The sequence below is a fragment of the Ornithodoros turicata genome, chromosome 1 (genome assembly GCF_037126465.1).
Source record: "Ornithodoros turicata isolate Travis chromosome 1, ASM3712646v1, whole genome shotgun sequence".
Taxonomy (NCBI): domain Eukaryota; kingdom Metazoa; phylum Arthropoda; class Arachnida; order Ixodida; family Argasidae; genus Ornithodoros; species Ornithodoros turicata.
Window position 1 is genome coordinate 133,109,728 of NC_088201.1, and position 19,359 is coordinate 133,129,086.

At 45.0% G+C, this 19,359-nt stretch overlaps 1 protein-coding gene and 1 long non-coding RNA gene across 2 annotated transcripts; one reads left to right on the top strand and one right to left on the bottom strand.

Annotated features, from left to right (window-relative positions):
- Positions 1 to 91: 91 nt before the first annotated feature.
- On the top strand, positions 92 to 15,009 carry LOC135378614 (uncharacterized protein C18orf19 homolog B-like). The gene is made up of 3 exons (XM_064611688.1): positions 92 to 394; positions 1,775 to 2,048; positions 14,633 to 15,009. The coding sequence occupies exons 1-3, from the start codon at positions 283 to 285 to the stop codon at positions 14,886 to 14,888; spliced, it is 642 nt and encodes a 213-aa protein (XP_064467758.1). The 5' UTR covers positions 92 to 282; the 3' UTR covers positions 14,889 to 15,009.
- LOC135378615 (uncharacterized) lies at positions 14,539 to 17,910 on the bottom strand. Its single transcript, XR_010418497.1, has 2 exons — positions 16,476 to 17,910; positions 14,539 to 16,328 (listed from the first exon to the last, which is right to left on the bottom strand). It is a non-coding gene; the product is annotated as an uncharacterized LOC135378615 (long non-coding RNA).
- Positions 17,911 to 19,359: the final 1,449 nt, after the last annotated feature.

Below are 19,359 nucleotides of genomic sequence, written 5' to 3' on the forward strand. Positions count from 1 at the left end.
AGGAAGACAAAATACACAGTGATGCAGTATATTAAAAAGAGGAACTTCCGGTTTGGCATATAGCCTCGTTCCCAGAGTCGAATTTGGGCTTGCCCAATCTTGAATATGTGTGATTCCCGTGTTTACATGCAGGGATGCGTGTGGACAAGGGAAAGTGATTGCACGTGTTCTTTCGTTGTACAGTGATGAAAGCGTAGAAGAAAAATACTGTATAATATCGTTGATGATCGCGGAAATTGTGTCGACAAACCAGCCTGTTGTCGTGTGCGAGGCGGCTCTACTATGTCTCTAATGCTGCTTAGGTACTGGACGAGAATAGAAATAGCGGCCTTGAAGACACGGAGGGTTATAACCGGGCAGCAAAAGCATTTGCGGTGTGCGACATCTATTTATTGTAAGTATAATCGACAATTGTCGATTACGGGACACTGTATACTGTTTGGATAATCCTGGAGCGCTCGTTTGAACATCTCCCCAAGTGTAAACCACTGAATTGTCGAAGTCACGTATCGCACTTGTCGGGCGTCGGAGAAATTCGGAGACGACTTGTCATACGGGTGTACCAAACAGGTGGGCAAAACTGGGTAATATGATCTAGTCCGTTTCTTCCCTTAACCGTCTTTTTCTTTTTGCTTTTACTCGCATCATTCGTGCGTTCTTGTGTCACCTCATGTATTTACCGGTCCAGTGATAAAAATTGTAAAGCACATTTAGGGAGCATATATACAGGAAGAATGAATGCGAAAGGGACGCCAAAAAGGGTTAAAAATTGGGCTGTTCGGTTTTCTGGAATCATGATTAAAAGCGTTAAAAACCTCAAGCTGGGGTTTTTAAAAAAGCCCAAGTGGCTATGAGCAGGGGCGGATCCAGGATTTTTTTGAGGGAGGTCCAGCCTTTGCCAGCATGGTAGATACACAATCTACGTCAGTTACACACTATGTGAAGACAGAAATTCAGGAGGGGGTCAGGACATCCTGACCCCCCCCACTAGATCCGCCCCTGGCTATGAGGCTTGTGACGAATTCCTCGATCGCAGCTCACAGACCCACTGCAGCCTCGGCGTACTATATTATCCAGTTCACCTCTCTTGGCGTATCTATCAAGGTGGCATAACTGTTTAAATAACGCCTTTGGATACCAAACGTGCACTGTCTGTGTTGTGGTATCTTTGTGCGGCTACAGCTACTGTATGTGCCTGTTTTAACTCGTCAGTGTTTTCAAAACCGTTTCTATCTCGTGTTAGTTCAAAGGCGTGATTGTTACTCAAATGCTGGTCACTGTGCCTGGCACCAGGAACAAAAAGAGGAACAATGTATCACATCATGACCATGGTCTGTTTCATAGTTCAGGTAAATGCTATTGCTGTTCCACGACCATGAAACAAGTAACGTTGCCTGTGAGGGTTCTTGATGCCATGGACAGCATATATAGCTGTAGGATTCCACAGGAGCATTATTCATAAAGAATGCACATGATTTTATTTGCAGGTGGGTCAGAAGATGGTACCGGTCCAGATTCAGAAATTGCATACACTAGATGTGCTGAGTTTAGGGATAACTTGCATAACAGGGACAAGGGGGCTCATGCCTTGCCAGAAATTTCTCTGAATGTGTGTACTGCTCCCATATAAAGCCACATCTTAATATCACAGTGCATGTCTTTCTTATGGGATGTTATGACAACAGAACGTTATATGCTGCAAGAGTAACATGTTTTGCACAGATCCAATTTTTTGTGATTTTGGTGCAATATTAAATTCCCTCTTGCTCTGCAGGCCCTCAGAGGCACAGAGTATGCAATGTCCTGCGTACAGAAAACCTCCTTTCCACACATTGGAAATGCCTGGGCACCTCCCAGAGGGACTTGTTTTCAACCAAGAAGGACTCTTCGGGTTCTCAGGTAGGAGAAGGGAATGTGGCTGAGGCCCCAAAGATGGGTTTCTTCCACCGCTACCACAAGATGTTCAAGGAGTACTGGTACGTCATGCTGCCTGTGCACATCGTTACTTCTTGCATCTGGTTTGGGTCCTTCTACTACTCTGCAACATGGTAAGTGGAATGGACAAAAATATTTTTAATTTACTCAAATGTGAGGTATCATATTCTCTCAAATGTGAGTAAGTTGAGGGCTGTGAGGCAGCTATGTCACTGAAACAAAAAGGAAATCCCATAACTACACTGCATTTATGCAAATCGAGACATCACTGGCTACACAACGACTCCTTCAACTTTGCCACAAACCTATTGCATTGTGCATTTCACTTCAAATGCTTGCATGTGTTTACAACATGGTACATTTCCGAACTTATCCGCCGCGCCTTCCTGCCATTGCGGAGAAGGACTAGCTTGAAACCCTACATCCAGCTTTGGGATATCATTTCAACACCCAAGGATCCTGTACCACCAGGAAGCCAAAGCGGTGTCATCTATAAATACGGCCAGAAGTTTTCGGGTTTTACTCTTTTTCAGATTCGGAGAGTAAAAATCGGGGAAATACATTTATACCCTAAATTCCTGCAAATATCGGGTGAAATTCTTTGCACTGTGCTAGTGCTTTGTGGTGCAGGGAGAAATCGGGTCTTATATTAGGATGAAAAGGTTTTGGGAAATACTTTTTTTCTCAATTCGGGGTGTAAAAATCGGGTGCTATATATTGGATGGCCAAATTCATGCAAATTCAGGTGACTGACAGCAGGATGCATTTTCCAGTCCAAAAGCTTTATTTTGTATCGGTACAGTGGCAGGATTCCTATACTATTAATATGTAGTGCGCAACCAGAAAAGGAATTCTTTCTTAAATGCATCACTTCAATGCTTCTAATACAACAGCAAAACCTTACAACACAGCTATGACATGGTAACACATGTACTCTCTCAAAATGTTTTAAAAATTCAAAGGAATGAAGGTACAATTGTTAATATGATGTCATCTGTAGTTAACATACAGCATCATTGCCATCCTCAATGTCTCTGTACCCATTGACGAACGGTCGGGCCTCTGAACGTAACGCAGCTGGCTGAAGGTGCGCTCAACGTCACAACTCCCATTGGGGATACACAGTAAGCTCAGAGCTGCTGACCTCAGATTAGGGTACTTTGTGTTCTTCACCCAGTATTCCATGATGCCCATCACTTGTTGGGATGTCTTCCTTTAAGTACTGACAAAATTCTTCTTGCACAGATGCAGGATCAGTTACAAGTGAAAAGAAGCTCTGGTATGATTCGCGCCCGTGATTGAAGAAGTGCCCAAGTTCACCGTCTGCATGCTCCAGACTTATTCCTGCAAAGCAGACAGCGTGCACAAAATCGTGTATCGCACCTTCTGCTTCTTTTTTCCTTGCTCCGCTGTTTTACGGTAATGTCGAAGATGGTTTGTTGTTTCGTTTTCGCCTGCTCGGCCTTCTCGAAGTCCGCTTTCAATTTACCATGCCGTGCCGACGCCACGTGCTCTCTGATGCGATCATAAGGCTTTTTTGCTGATCTGGCAAAATCTCCAGGCAGCAGTACTTGCAGACCAAAGTGAATTCCGCAGGTGTTTCACCGGAGTCCTGAAAAGCGTCCAGGCGTGCCTTCTTCTTAACTCAAGATCTGAGTAATGCCTCGCCCAGTCGTGGGCTGTCTTCTTTGGTCTGCCCATCAGGACAGCAGGCTTTGATCCCAAGAATAGGCATCACACAAAGGTGCACGTTGCAAAACTGAACGAAGTTCGTGTGATAAGTGTGACAGAAAGTGTCTGACACGGACGCATGACGCATCCACAACTGGGGAGAACGCAGAAAGCCCGCCACTTGGTGCGCATGCGCAAATCAGATGTTGGATTGGATTGACTCGTCGCTCGGCTCGACACGGATTGGGACTGACTGGTTAGCTTGTGCCCTCCTCTATGTTCTACGTTTGGCCGGTTTCTCGGGTTTTACTGACATCGTCGGGGCGCAAGTATCGGGTTTAATCCGAAGTCTGATAATTGCATTCGGGGGGTACAAAGGGGGAGAAATAGGGTTAAACCCAAAAACTTCTGGCCCTATCTATAAACTCACTTGCCTGGACTGTGCTGCCACGTACATGGGGGGAGACTGGCAGAAAACATGAACCAGAACATGGATTAAAGAGCGCAGAAGTGCTATGAAAAGGGCAACAAATGCCACTTGGTCAAACACAGAACCCGAGGACCACTGTTGAACAAGAGGGCACAGGTTCAATTACAAAAGCAAGTTCGGTTACAAATTTTGGGTTAGTCAATTTACGATTACGCGCCTTTTACGTAAAGACTCCGAGCTCAGAATCACACAATTCCAATCCAACTACCATACCATGAAGCGTCGTTTGCTGTTTAACATGTATTCGCATCTCCCGACTGGTAATCAATATATATCAATATCAGTGACTTAAATCACTTAGGCCGAGGTAGCAGGCTTGGTTGACTGTTATATTCCTGCCGAGATTCTGCGAACAACCCGGTGGGTTAGTTAACCACAGCGACCTGAGCTACGTGCTGGGCCAGTCAACCCAAACCAGTAATTCATGGTTATGCTGCTGTCGTAACCACTACTAATCTTGTCTTTTATACCCCGCAAAATCTTTCAAAATCTTGAACGACCATTGACGTCTTCCTGTCCACTGTACCAGCACTGTACGACACAAATGGAAGTGCCTGTTGTGCCTGCCTGTTGTGCTTCATAGCCTCCCGTGGCCCTTGAACCGGCTTGTGAACCGAACCGTTTGGAAAAAACCAGTTCGAACCATTATAGTTGCCTCCTGGAGCTGAACCGGAAGTGACCCCTTATCGTCGAATCTAAACCCGAACCGAACCGAAAAACGTTTCAGTTCGACTCTCTGCAGATGGCCAAACATAATGGCACTTGACAGGACACACCGTTGACACTCACTTACATTGCACCGTGAGTGAAAATGAAAGCAACGAAAGCACAGAAGGAAATGACATACATGTGACACTCGCAAAAGAACTGCCTTCCTGGGCATCAATGCGTCCAGTAAGTGCAAAAACATGACAATACTGGCCATCCCCCTCTCTCTGGAGAATGAGAAGGTGTTGCAACTGAACCCCGTGCCGCTGCGCACCTGATCGAATGGTAGAAAATAACTTCGGAGAATGCTGGCGCAGGGCTGCCGTGCGATGATTACTCGCATTTTTGAAATTTTTGCTGATAAGATTTTGAGTTATCCAAAGTTGTTCTTGAAAACCTTTCGATATAAGCGGTGATAAATGTTTGGTAAATATAGGAGATAATTCTGAGACCTAGGAAACCTTAGACTTAACCAACTTTTCAAGATATCCGAGTTTGAGTTAACGAGGTTCTACTGCACATTATATTAGTCATTACATTTTGTAATGTACAGACATGTCTTGTTTATCCGGACACCTCAGTAGTCGACTAGTATCGTCCGGATAACTAATTTCTGGATATGCGAATCAATCGGGAGAAAGCACATAATTTCAATAAATATGTTTCTTAATAAGGGGGAAAAGAAAGAGAGAAAACATAGAACAAAATTGCGTCACAAAAACACACATTATCTTAGAAAGTCTTCTAATGTCTCCTGCTTCAAGTTGCTGAGCATGTCTGAGACGTGTGACAAAAGTATGTCTACTGTGGAGGCACTGGCTGCATCATTTTGTAGCTTCAAAAAAAAAGAGCAATGCTTTATAAAGGTGGTCTCGTGCAGACATTTTGAATACGACCTCGGGCGTCTCATCTGTACCATCCATATCATCATCCTCCTCCGCATCGTACTATTGCACCTGGGCTACGATGGAGTCACCTTCCAGTGGAGCATGGGTGGGGGCTTCTTCATCTTCCACAACGAAGCTTTCAGCTGCGTGGTTTGGTGCCTCTGGGTGTAGCCCACGGATGTCTCTTTGAAGTTCTGCTAGTGTGATGTTTTCTTCTGGTTCGTCTTCCACTTCTGGTCGGGGCAAGCACATAAGTCCTGATGGCTGCCAGCAGTACTCAATGCTGCGTTCATTGACTTGTTTCCAGGAAGAGGCAATGGATCTTAAACTCTACCGCAAGTTAACATTTTGAGGCTTTCTTTCCTCAGCGCATGGAATGTACTCCCGCATAAGTTGTCTTCGGTAATGCACTTTGAAAGCTCAAATTATTCCCGCATCAGGTGGTTGCCGGTGAGATGTTGTGTTAGGTGGCAGGTAGAGGAGCTTGGTGTTCGTGTGGTCTAGACCATCAAATTTGTGGCACCCAGCATTATCCACCACAATCAGTACACTTCTCTGCTGATGTCTGAAGAAGTTGTCCAGTTTTCGCATAACATCAGTGAATATAGAAACATCATCCATGCTGCTTTGTACATGCTTCACTTTACACTCTGCTGGATCACTGGAACGCCACTTCTCTTTTTCCCACAGAATGTTGTATATCGTAGACGTTCCGACGTCAACACTGAGAGTGCTTTTAGCCCAGGCTTGAAGGGTAGAAATTTATTCCTCCTGGATAAATGAGTCAGAATAACACTATTTCTGTGTCATTGTTCCCGGTGCTCTGTCTCCAGATACTGATAACGAATTCGAGTCAACAGAATGCAAAACCAAGGTCGCAAGTTCGTTCCTGGTTACGCAGACCGGATAACGGGGTTTCTGGTTAGTTGAGTTAGTTGAGTTACAGATAAATGAGACATGACTGTAATGCATTACATTGTCCGGCAATAGAAAAAGAATGCAGGATTGGAAGCAGACGACAATGCCGGGTGACATCACGGAATCCTCCTCTTGATGAACTGCCCCTGTGCAAGTCTCGACAACCCGTCGGCGTTTCCCATCTGATGAGTTGGCTTATACTGTATGTCGTATGTATAGCCAATCAATTCATAATCAGTGCCCACCGTTGCAATCTATTAGCTGCAGTGACTGGTATGCCTTTCTTTGGATCGAAAATTGTGGTGAGAGGTCTATGATCCGTATATAGCGTAAACCATTGTCCCCACAGATACTAATGGAACTTTTTCAGTCCAAAAATGATGGCTAACGCTTCCTTCTCTATTTGAGCATAATTCCTCTCGGCTGATGATAATGTCTTCGAGGCATGGGCTATCGGCCGCTCCTTTCCGTCGATCTTATGATAAATAACCGCGCCAACTCCTTCTGAAGAGGCGTCCGCTGCCAAATAGATTGGTTTGCGCGGGTCAAAATGGGTTAGAGCGTCGATAGACGTTAGTTTCTGTTTGAGGCCGTCGAAAGCGTCTTGGCAGTCCTCAGACCAGCACCAAGGCGTGTTCTTACGAAGTAACTTATTTAGCGGTGCTGACAAGTCTGCCAATCCTAGTATAAACTTGCTGTAGTGTTGGACCATGCCAAGAAACGCTTGCAATTCGGATACATTCGTTGGCTCAGGCATGTTCAACACTGCAGAAACTTTCTTTGGAGAAGGGAAGAAGCCTTTTGCTGACACAACCTGTCCAAGGTACTCCACTTCATCTTTCAGGAAGGCACACTTTTCCTCTTTCAATACAAAACCATATTCCTTGAGCCTTTTGAACACAGCTTCGAGATTTTTTTTATGTTCGTCATCATCGCAGCCCGTCACAATAATGTCGTCTAGATAGCAGCCTACATGATCTAACCCTGCTGTGACTTGCTCCATGGTACGTTGAAAGATTGCCGGTGCCGAAGAGATCCCGAAAGGCATTCGGTTAAACTGAAATAAGCCCTTATGTGTATTGATGACTAGTAGCTTCTTCGCTTCTTCGTCTAGCTCCATTTGTAGGTAGGCTTCCGAAAGATCGAGTTTTGAAAACTTTTGGCCTCCATTGAGCTGAGCAAAAAGTTCTTCTGGTCTAGGGAGCGGATACTGTGTGATATCCAGTTGGGGTTTATCGATACACTAAAATCGCCACTAACGCGCACTGCGCCGTTAGGTTTAGGTACAACTACAATTGGTGTCGCCCAATCTGAATAATCTACCGGCGTCAGAACTCCATTTTTGCACTGTCTCTCCTAGTCGTTTTCAACCAAGGAACGTAATGCGAACGGAATGGGCCTTGGTATGAAAAACTTCGAGGACGCGCCATCTTTGAGTTGAACGTGCACTTTGACCTTTTGGCATCTGCCCAGACCTTTCTTGAACAATTCCCTATGAGTCTCTAAGGTATTAGTCAGAGGAGAGGGTACGGTATCCAGAGCTCCCACAAACAGCTTGTTAAGATCAATTCCCAGCTTCTCAATCCATTCTCTGCCAAGGAGATTTCTGTGGAGAGACTCAGTAACCACAATCTCCAGGTGATGGGTTCAACCTTGGTATGCAACTTCTACCTGCCCTTGACCCTTGAGAGCAATTGGATTTTTGTTGAAACCTTGCAAGCTATACGAAGGTGGAGTAAGCTTTGGTTTCCCAAGCTTTATCCATGACTGGTGATTTAGAAGTGTATGCCTAGATCCGGTATCAACTTGCAGTTGAACGTCCTGTCCTAAAATCGTGCAAAGCACAAACTTGCCATCTCTCTCTTCCGCGAGAAATATATCCGTGACAGCTTTGATTTTCCCTTTTTTCATCCTGGGGATGTTCTTGCACATTTTAGCGATATGGCCTTTCTTCTTGCACAAACGACACTCTTCCTGTCAAAATCAACACGCGCTTTCAGCGTGATTGAAGTTACCACATCGAAAACACCTAACCGGTTTAGAGTCCTTGCTTTTATCTTGCACTTTAGCAATGGATGAACTGCTCGATGCAGTTCCTTCTTCCAGCAGTCGCGACTCCTGTTCAGCAGAAAGTATGCTTTCCGACAGCTTCAGGGCAGCATCTGTGGTAAGATCTTTCTCAAGAACTAACCTTGCCTTGAGTCTCTGGTCCCGTAGACCGACGATAATGTCGTTAACAACGACGAAGCTCGAATGTTTGTCTCAGACTCGTACTCACAGTTCGAGATAATTGCACGTAACCTCATCAAAAATTGTGCCACCGATTCCGTTTCCGCCTGCTTTGCTGAGAAAAGCCTTGCTCTTTAGAACTCTTTAAAGCGTTTTGGCGCGTAGAATTCATCTAGTTTTTTGATGAGGTCCACAAACGAGACTTCCGTGACGTCCCTCGGCTGAACCAGCGAGTACAGTAGCTTGAAAGTGTCAGGTCCTAGCTACGTCATGAACAAATTCCTCTTGTCGGTATCCGTCGCAATTCTGGCTACATCCAATGAAGCTTGAAACCTTATCTTATATAGCTTCCAGTCTTCCTTTGTAGGGTCGAAGGTCCCCGGTCCATTAAATCGATGCTTAGCCGATTCTCTTCCTTGGAACTGCTCTTCTGCTGCTGCGTCCAACGTAGTCATCTTGTCGCCACTGTGATAGCTGGAAGTCTAAAGAATACCAACATTAGACCTTGGGTTCCTATTGGAGCAGTGTTTAATGTGCGACACGCCGCGGTCAGCTGAGAAACAGCTGATTGCCAGCTGAAAAATGCAACACGTCACGCGGATCGTTGTCCATCTTCCGTAACGTCGTTGTCATCCACTACAACGGGGTTTCTGGTTAGTTGAGTTACAGATAAATGAGACATGACTGTAATGCATTACATCGTCCGGCAATAGAAAAAGAATGCAGGATTGGAAGCAGACGACAATGCCGGGTGACATCACGGAATCCTCCTCTTGATGAACTGCCATAGTATGGAGCTCCGTTTTCTGCTCTCCGCATTTAGGTTTCAGTTTGCTATTGTAGTCATTTACGAATGAATGACTCATGCAAAATGAATGTGAATATTGGATTCAGTATCGAGGGGGTGGTTCGTGTTCGGTATGATGCTCACCTAATTTTTTTCGAATCCTTGCGAAGTCTCCTTTTAAACCCGCTAAGTTACTAAGTTCAATCTGTACAAGAAGTACTCAGTGTTTCATTTAATGTGGTCACTGTGCTTTTAGTGCTGCGTTGCTTCCTGAGTTCACCACAATGTCCCCACAACCAGCAAAACCTGTGTGCCACAGTGTGTCCCAATGGGGCTAGGAATCTCACCAATCTCCAGTGCCAGAAATGAAGTGTTGCTACATGTGAAAGATTTGTGATATAGCTATCCCTAAGGAGGAGGAGCGCATCACACGGATAATGGATTTTGGATACCATTGTCCGTTGGTAATTTCAACCTCTAGAACTAAAGAACTAAATAGTTGGATGTTATGAACTGTATTCTTTCATGAAGCATTGAGAATATTTGGCGAGCTGTTTAGTGGTTTGGTGCTGCACGAATGGGACAGTTTTGTAACTAAAATTTTCTCACTTTAAACTTTCAAGATTCACTTATGATTACCATTTGTGAGCAGTAGTAAAAGCTTCAATTCAACCTCTGTATGCAACTAGGGGATAAGTCGAAAAATCCCAAACTGAGAAAAGGTGCCTGTCTGATTGTCCGTCCCATTGACACACATGCATTTCCCATTTCGTACCCTCCTATAGCGGGCCAATAATTGCAATATGGTTTTAAATTTTCTTTGGATGGGTACATACTGCTATGTGGATGTCATTGCAGCAAAAATAGTAAAAAGGGGATAAATCAGCTTATCCCCTTGTTGCATACAGAGGTTCAGAGCAACAAAAAATTTTTGTGTAAGAATGCTGAAAAGTATCATAATAGTCTATGTCCAATGTTGTGTCCATTGAAAACGTGCTAAACAAGCCTCACTGCCAGAAAACCAGAAAATATGTCATATTAACCTTTGACCAAATAGACCAATGGGTGGGCATTCTGCTAGGAAATGAAAACTGCCATGGCAGTCGAAACGCTGTCTCGAAACGCTGCATCAGTTTCAAACGTCTCATCAGTTTCAAAACGCTGATGTCTTTTTACTCCACATTCGCCCCTGGCCACAGCACTGAAGATCCCACGCAAAATAGTTGCACAGTTTGACTGCTATTTCAGAGAATACATGAAGGAGCTGACACTGTACGTTGAGAGTATGCAGGAATCCCTAACACTACCAATCATAGCAAGGCCTTGAGAAAAGAGATGCTGCAGTGGTGCGGACAATGCTTTTCTCCTCTGAGGGACTTTCCCTCTCTCCTTGTGTTATAGAGTGAGGTTCTTGCTGATGTTGTTGCCACGAGAGCCTCCACAGCTGTGGAAGCAGTGCTGATCTTTAAAATCGGTTTATTTAACAATTAAGGATGTTTCAGGTGAAAAAATTAGCCAAGGAGATTTCTGCCAAATGCAAAACAAAGTGCTGTCTCTTTCATAGGTGGGTTTCTGGATGTAACCGCCGCTTTAACACTGAGTGAACGTGGTGGGGCCTGGCAGTAATACTCATATTTTCTATTCTAATTAGAGTTCCCATTTACGATGCAGTTCAGAGAGTGTTATTCAGATTTCATTATGTAATTTTGAATTTTTTATAGTTTTATTTTTTACAGCTCAGCTAATGTAGGAAATTTGGAGTGATGTCTGTGAAACCACTACTCACAAAAAGAATGACAAGTTGCCTTGCAAAAACACTTGGCAATATGAACATCTCAAAATCTGAATATTCTTTCACGCAGTCTCCAGGCAGCTTTTGCTCTGTCAGGTTGCGTTTCATTCCAGGCATGGTGTTTCATTCCAGATACACCTGGTGCATGCGACTCCACCTGATCATACGGGCAAGGTAGAGCACTGCACGGGTTGTAGTTTTAGGCCTGGACCCGCCCGAGCCCAGCTTTCTTTTGATTTACCCGCCCGGACCCGGCCCAAGCCTGAAGGATTCTAAGTTTCTCGGCCCGAGTCTGAGAAATTTATAGGCTACCCGGCCCGGCCCAGCCCGGCCCACTGTATCGCTGTAAACCGGGTTTAACCACGTTGATCGTGTCTAACTACGAAAAGGGTAACTCAGCCTCGAGTCCGACCTAGGCCTGGCAATGTATGAGCCCCGCCCGGGCCCATAATCATCAAATCCAAGCCCAGCTCAGGCCTTGATTATCTCTGCTTTCAGAACCCATTTGCGCACATTTACTTCGGAGATTACAGCAGTCCTCCAGAAATTTCCTTTAGGCAAGATATTGGAGCCTAACCTCCCAACTACTGCAAGAAGTATTGCGGATGGTATCATGACTGTCAATGAAAGCACTGCAATAGCACTTATCTGAGACATCAAGGACGTAGCAGAGAGACTTGTCCTTCATTGAAGAGGCACATTGTAGCTCCACCCTTCATGCTGAAACACCCTTGTGACCTATAGGTGGCATGCACGTGACATCACACTGCTTTTCCCCCTTTCTGGTGAACAGGCACACCCGCCTATATGTGTGCTTCTTTCCCCTCTTTCTGGAGAACGTGTGCACGCCAGTGCACCCCACCTATACGTCGTCGTCAATATCATAGCCTCCTCTGTGGAAGCCACCACTGGAGTTATCCCAATAGGGGCCATACCTGTAAGCAAGAAAAGCTTTTCTTGCTTACAGGTATGGGGATTGCTATTGGGATTGCTATGGGGATGCTATTGGGATAACTTCCACACTCCCACGTCTTCTACAGCATTTTCATGCAATGGTGCGAGACATCTTCCCATGTGAAGTGTTTTCAGGATTACACGAGGACACGATGCCAGGTGTACCTCGAGGCAGTTGCAGTTGAAATCAACACAGTACTCTAACTTTAGTGATCAATTTTTATTTCTGGAGGGGTCACTTTTGAAGAAAGAATCTATTGTTAACAGGTCATTAGGAACTAGTACCTCTATATTGTTAGACAGTTAAAAGTTCAATGCACCATTAAACACGAACTCGACATCATCAGTTGAAAGTGCACCACCACCATGGTCCAGCGTGTCGGAGACACGCTCACCATGGTTTTGGCGCTCTATGGCCTTTGTTGCCTTTGTGCCATTAAACACATCAATCAATCAATCAATCAACCATGGTCCAGCGGGTAAAAGCACCCGCTTGTTGGTGGTAGCCAAAGTCGTGCTGAAGACTGGGAGGTGAAGACATTGTAGGATCTTTGCGGTGGGCTTTGGGTGTGCTTAGAAAATCCCTTTTATCAAGCACCATACGCACGACTGGACAAGGAGGTATTGCTAAGATTATGCTGCATTGGTTTTGTTACTTGTAAAGCACAGAATTTGCCAAGAATGTGCTAACCATGGTGGAGTCTATTTCCTCATTCATTTTGAACAGAAGCTTCATAGTTTCTTACCCCTAATTGCCTCGACACGCACGTTCCAGTAATTGCCATCAAAACTTTCATACCATGTAATACGCCATGTCGTGCCATGCAAATGCGAGCATCTTTACTTCGGGGTACAGTACTGGTTCTCTTGATAAGATAAAAATCACACTGGACTGCCCACCAAACGAAGTGTGATAAAGCAAAATATACTTTTCTCACATTATGCGACATATGTGGTTCTATCAAACCTTGGAGAAAAGCAGAGAGAGTTATAACTAATCTGCACAGCTCTGTTTGGGCAATAATTATAAAGAAATATATCAGGATTAGTAGAATGGCCTCTGTGTTACTTACATTTAACTTTGGCATGCACGGGCACTTTTGTTTAGCCGTTTCAACTTCTCCGTTTACAAGGGAATATGAGAAAGTAACAAACATCCAGAACATAAAATCACCGAATAAAAATGCAAGAGCTGCAAGCTTCTAGTACTGATAGCAGTGCAGTGAATACACTGATTTATGTGCACATGCAGTACCTGGAGCATGAAGCCAGACTTGTCTTTCATGTGCTTTCAAAATGGCAAAGAAAGACACTTGACTTCATTGATTGAATTTTATTTTATCAATTAAAAACTGAAATGGAAGGGGTATCTTGTCTTCATAAACATAGAGTGGCCTGCTCATATGTCAGTGAAAGTAAATACCATATTCAACAAATGGGTTGAAGAGTGTAGTAGGTTTGTTGCAGATCTCCTGCAGTTTATGTTTTAACCCTTGCTGCAGTTCCACTCAAGTATCGTAATTTCATGTGTATTAGCTGTGGCTTATGTGCGATGTTTTTTTTCTTCTTTTTGCGGGTGCTCTGCGGCTTATCTGATGATTATTTTTCTGGGGTATTTTCCCCATACCCTGTTTTTAACGAAAGGGCCGACAGTGTCTCTGGAACAGCAGCGCCCCTGCCAATGCAGTAACAATACATAACAGGGGCGCATTCATATTTGTGTAGACTGACCTTCCTGGTACCTTCCTGGTACCTTCCCCCATGTAGCTTTAACGAAAGGGGTGACAGTGATTTATGTCTTCTGGAAGAAGACCACTGACCTGTCAATCCAGAAAAAAAAACATGCACCAAAGGCACAATCCTCCGAGGACAATCCGATTCTAGTGGAACACTAGAAATGACCTCCTCTATGGTACACCATGCCGATCTCGGAATGTGCACGTCAAGGCTTATAGCCTTCTCTATGCCTTTGTCAGAATACCTGTAGGAAGGGTCGAATAAGTGATATCCTTTTCAGTTGCTTTTATATCTCCGCCATTAGTTTACTGTCCAAATCAGTCGCGTCGTATTGCCCGCCAGAAAATTTCAAAATGTTCCTAAAAACAGGTCCCGTGTTTTATATGCAGTACGGCTTATACGTGTGAAATGATGGTATATATCATAGTCATCTGATTCAATACAGATTTTATTCAGACACATTTTCGTGCAGCAGATAGCATTGCCTGTGACATTCAAAAATGCTTTTCATTTTGATGTTACAGTGGAGTTAATGTAGTGCCACTACTAGAAGCAATTGGGATACCGGACGTCCTCGTTGACCCTCTCCGGAACTCTGGGCTGGGTCACCTGGCAACGGCTTCAGCTATGTACAAGCTGGCTACACCTGCAAGGTATGCAGTCACTCTGGGTGCAACATCTGTTACAATTCGACAACTATCTCGCCGTGGGCTAATCAAGCCCATGCCCACTAAGGACCAAATCAAGCAGATGATTAAAGACAAGATCAGTCCACCATGATACTACTCAGACTCAAAGGATGCATTGTTTTAAGTGAGGCAGAAATGCTGCTGATCATGTACATAGTAGCAAATGAACGAAAACACTCTGTAGCATAGGCAGAATAAATATGGATGTTTCATTTTTGGGACTGCTTATAAAGGAAGAAGGGTCAGAACTTTTAACCATGCTTTATCTTTCAACCATCTTTTTAACTTACTCTTTAACTTAAAAAGTGAGTGAGGTGGTGGCGAAGGCCCATGATGAAAAACCCCAGACTAGGGATAATAAGAAAATGCACAAAGACAATGTCTCAAAGTTCTATCTGGGCCTCAACGCTCGTGTTTGAGACACTCAGGGTGTCTACCAAATCGTGCCCTTTAAATTCCTACTCTTACCAGTGGCATGGCAGAGTGGGCTAAGGTGTCCGCTTGTTGGCGGCAGCAAAGGTCGTGCTGAGGTATGGGAGGTGGTTGGTTCGAATCCTACCACCGGCTGTGCTGTCTGAAGTTTTCCCTGGGTTTTGCGAAGGCTTTCCAGATGAGTGCCGGCATAGTTCCTCCTGAAGTCTGCCCAGGACGCATACTAGACCCCCTGTCTCCCCCTCTTCCCTGCTGTCCTCTCTCCATTTGCAGGCCTGTACATGTACGCCGCTCATACTCACAGTTGCTTCACCTCGCTAACACGTAATAAAAATACAAAAATTCTCACTCTTCCATGTTTTCACCGACTACTTCAAGCAAATTCCTCGGCCAAGACAAAAGGGAATGTGGTGCTTGCTCCTGCATTTTGATACAGATCATTCATAAAACAGATAATTTGTTGAGTAATTGAAGAGTACGAATCATTTATTGAATTCAAATCAGAATGCAAATACATGCTTCTCCTTGCTGTTTAAAAGGACATTTTCTTTTCCTGCACCAGGGAGACCTCGTATTGCTTCTCATTCATGACCCTTGTCTTACTTTGTTCAAGGTCGCTTATTAGACAAGATGGCGTAGACTCGGGAGAACTGGTGGATCATAATGACGACAAAGACCCGAGTAGAGCCAGAGTAGAGAACGAGTAGAGCCAGAGCTTGGGCAACAAAGTTTCTCAAGTTGCCCAAGTTCAGGCTCTGTTCATTGCATTCACTAATTTTAGTAAGACTCCCCGACTTTTCTGTGAGCTTGTTGTATAGGTGCACTGTTGCTTGTGGCAATGTTGCTGGTGTGTGACTGCTTAACTGCACTGATCAGCGCTTGGAATTCGCTGTGTGTCGCCATGATTACTTGTCTGGAATTTTCTCAGACTTCAGTTGCATTTTGGCAACTTCCCTGACAATCCCCCGACTTTTCCAGTCACAACAAAGTTCTCTGACAGTTCCAGGTCTTCAAGGTTGGTTGACATGCTGGACGTTGTCTGCGCACTTTCTTGCCATCCCCAGTCTCAGTTTTCTGTTATGGTTCTGTTTAAAAAATTCTGCAAGAGTACAGTGGAATGCATGTAACCTTCTCTCCAGTAGTCACTTTAATTCAGGGTGCTGCTATACTTAACTGCTGCTATAGTAGCTTAGTATAGTAGCTTAGCTATAGTAGCTGGTGTACTTAATTGGGTTTGAAAACTCACGCATGTGTCCTTTGTTTTCCTCTCTCAGAAGCCAGGGCAGTCATTTGACCAGTTAGTCATAGAAGTAAAGTACAGTTCTGTCTATAAGCAATAATCTCATACTTTGCATCAAGGACAATGTGCACACTTGAACAAAGATATCGCAAGAAATCGCTGTACTCTCTGGTGCACTGTCAAACTCGTACGAAATGCAATAGCATTGCAGCAGATGAAGGGTGGTCCATCCGCTATGACTGCATGTGCGTCCGACCCAACGACAAATCTGACCACAGGATGCCATGGGCCTTGTGCAGAAACACTGGTTTCGTCTGCAAACTCGTTCACCTTGCTAAAGACACTATGCTCTTTGATGCATACTTCTGAATATCTGGATGACTGTAATGGCAGTATGCTTTGTTGCATGCTGCTTCCTGGTGTTAGCGGCTGCGTGCCGCTCATGTTTCTCATTTTCGGCCATTGTGTCTGGATCTCCCGCAGCAATGGCGGCACATCTGTGAGCTCTATACCTGTACGAATGGTCTGCAGCACACCATCTACACTGTAACTCTGCAGTGTTCATGTTGCCAGACGACGTGGACGACATCATGTGAGATGCGCTGTAGACACTGAGTGGGTGAAGTGTCTACAACGTGTGGCAACACCGCTCAGTGATGGCAACCAAGGTCGTGTGGAAGATTACGAAATGGTGGTTCTAATCCTGCCAATGGCTGTGCTGCCTAACGTTTTCCATGGATTTTCTGGTAGATTTTTCAGACGAATGTTGTCACAGTTCCACCTGCAGTCTGCCCAGGATGCACACCAACTCCCTGTCCCCACACCTTCCTACTGTCCTCTCTCCTTCTGTGCACATCTGTGCCCTGCTCGTAGCCACAGTTGCTTCATGGCGCTCACACGGAATGAAAAAGAGGCACACATTAGGGAGATTTAGCACATCGGCAGCACTCTGCGAAAACTACAAGCTAACAGAAGCTGTGGAATTGAAGATCAGCATTGTGATGTCAGCCATTGCAAAGGAATGAGGTGCTTGGCTTATCATCTTTTCAGGATCATTGTCGTAAAGACCTTTCAATCTGCTAAATCTCACTACTGAACCGCAACGAAGAACCCTCTACAAGCAGTGTGACACAACGGGAGCACCGTGGCCCGAAAACTGCATTAAAGAAATGCTATCACATTTAATAGAGTTCGTGACGACAGCTATAAGAACACATGAGCAACTCGTAGACCTGTGCGAATAGTGGTTTGAAAACTGAAGCGAATAGTTCATTTCGATATTCGAATATGAATTGAATAACTGCAGAACTGAAGCGAATAATTGCAAAATTTGCAAACTCAGAGGTTTGCATGCATAAGCTGAGTGAAAATAAAGTGCAAACGCAGAGGAAACTTAAGCAGAGAACAGATATACTCCATTTGTAGCGACAAGAATAAGGACAAACGGTTAGACACTGAATAGGAAAGAACAGGTCGCAACTTTCAACCACTTTTACTGGAATGAGCCGAACATGAAACCAAATACAATCTTCTCATCTGTACCCTCCCCCTCTTCTTCCATACCTGAGCGCCGCACACTGCGTCAACAGCCAATCAACGACGATACCGCCTATCATCGACAATACCGCCCTTCAGAACACCCGTCCGGAGTTGATAAGATGTCGTCGTTTCTCTGTCAGGGTCGCCGTCGCTGCACTGACACACTTATCTTTAAGTTGCATTATCGTTTTTGTCTCTGACACATGCCGCACATGAACGTCTTTAGATCTGTACAAGACTCTTGTCTGGCTGCACTGGGGTTGACACCGACAATAAATGACGTGAACAGAAAAAGTAGGGCCGGTTGGTAGAACTCCATTTCTTAGCGACAATAAATAGGGACACTCGGTTAGAACAGAATAGGAAAGACGAGGTCGCATATTCCTATTCTGTTCTAACCGAGTGTCCCTATTTATTGTCGCTAAGAAATGGAGTTCTACCAACCGGCCCTACTTTTTCTGTTGATGTTTACGACCTCGTCTTTCCTATTCTGTTCTAACCGAGTGTCCCTATTTATTGTCGCTAAGAAATGGGATAAATGACGTGGCCTGCAAGCCGAGATCCCTCTTCATCTTTTTTGTCCACCTTGTTTCGATACTCTCGGATCCGGTCATTCAAACATCTAGAGGTTTCTCCTACATGCTCTCGACCGCAGGACGTTGGTGTGGAGTACACTACACCCGCGCAACACTCCACGAATCTGTTCCCATGTTTTACCCCGCAAGTCGGACTGGCACCCTCTGCCGCGACCCATCCCGGCAATGAACTCAGCTTGCTCCTGACACTGGGCACAACCCTGATCCCCTGTTTTTGAGCCACTTTTACCAGTCGGTGCGTTGCTCCATGCACATACGGGATCACCACCGTCTTCTCGGGCCGCTCCTCCCGGTCTGTACCAGGGCCCCTTGAACCCTTCAGAAGACGCCTGACCACCCCTCTGGTAAAATCGACCGGGTACCCTGCCCGCGAAAGTCTTAGCAGCTGTTCCCTCAGGCTTGCCTCGACTCGATGTTGACAACTCTTGACAACGCATGCCCTCACCAAGCTGTTTACGATGCCCATCTTCACCATCTTCGTGTGGTTTGAATTGAAAGGGAGTAACGGTTTTTCCGTCTTCTGATCGTACATCCAGCACAAGTGTCGGGCTTCTCTAATCAACCTCAAGTCTAAGAACTGCAATGTGTCCCTAGCGGGTTCCTCCAGGGTAAATTTTAACCCAAACTCGTTGGTCTGGAACAGCCGCAACACGGGGACCCAGTCCACCTCCCCCACACAAACCAGAAGGTAATCATCCACGTACCTACAAACTCGTATCATGTTGGATGCAGTGCTGCCTTCCCTGAAGTTGCCT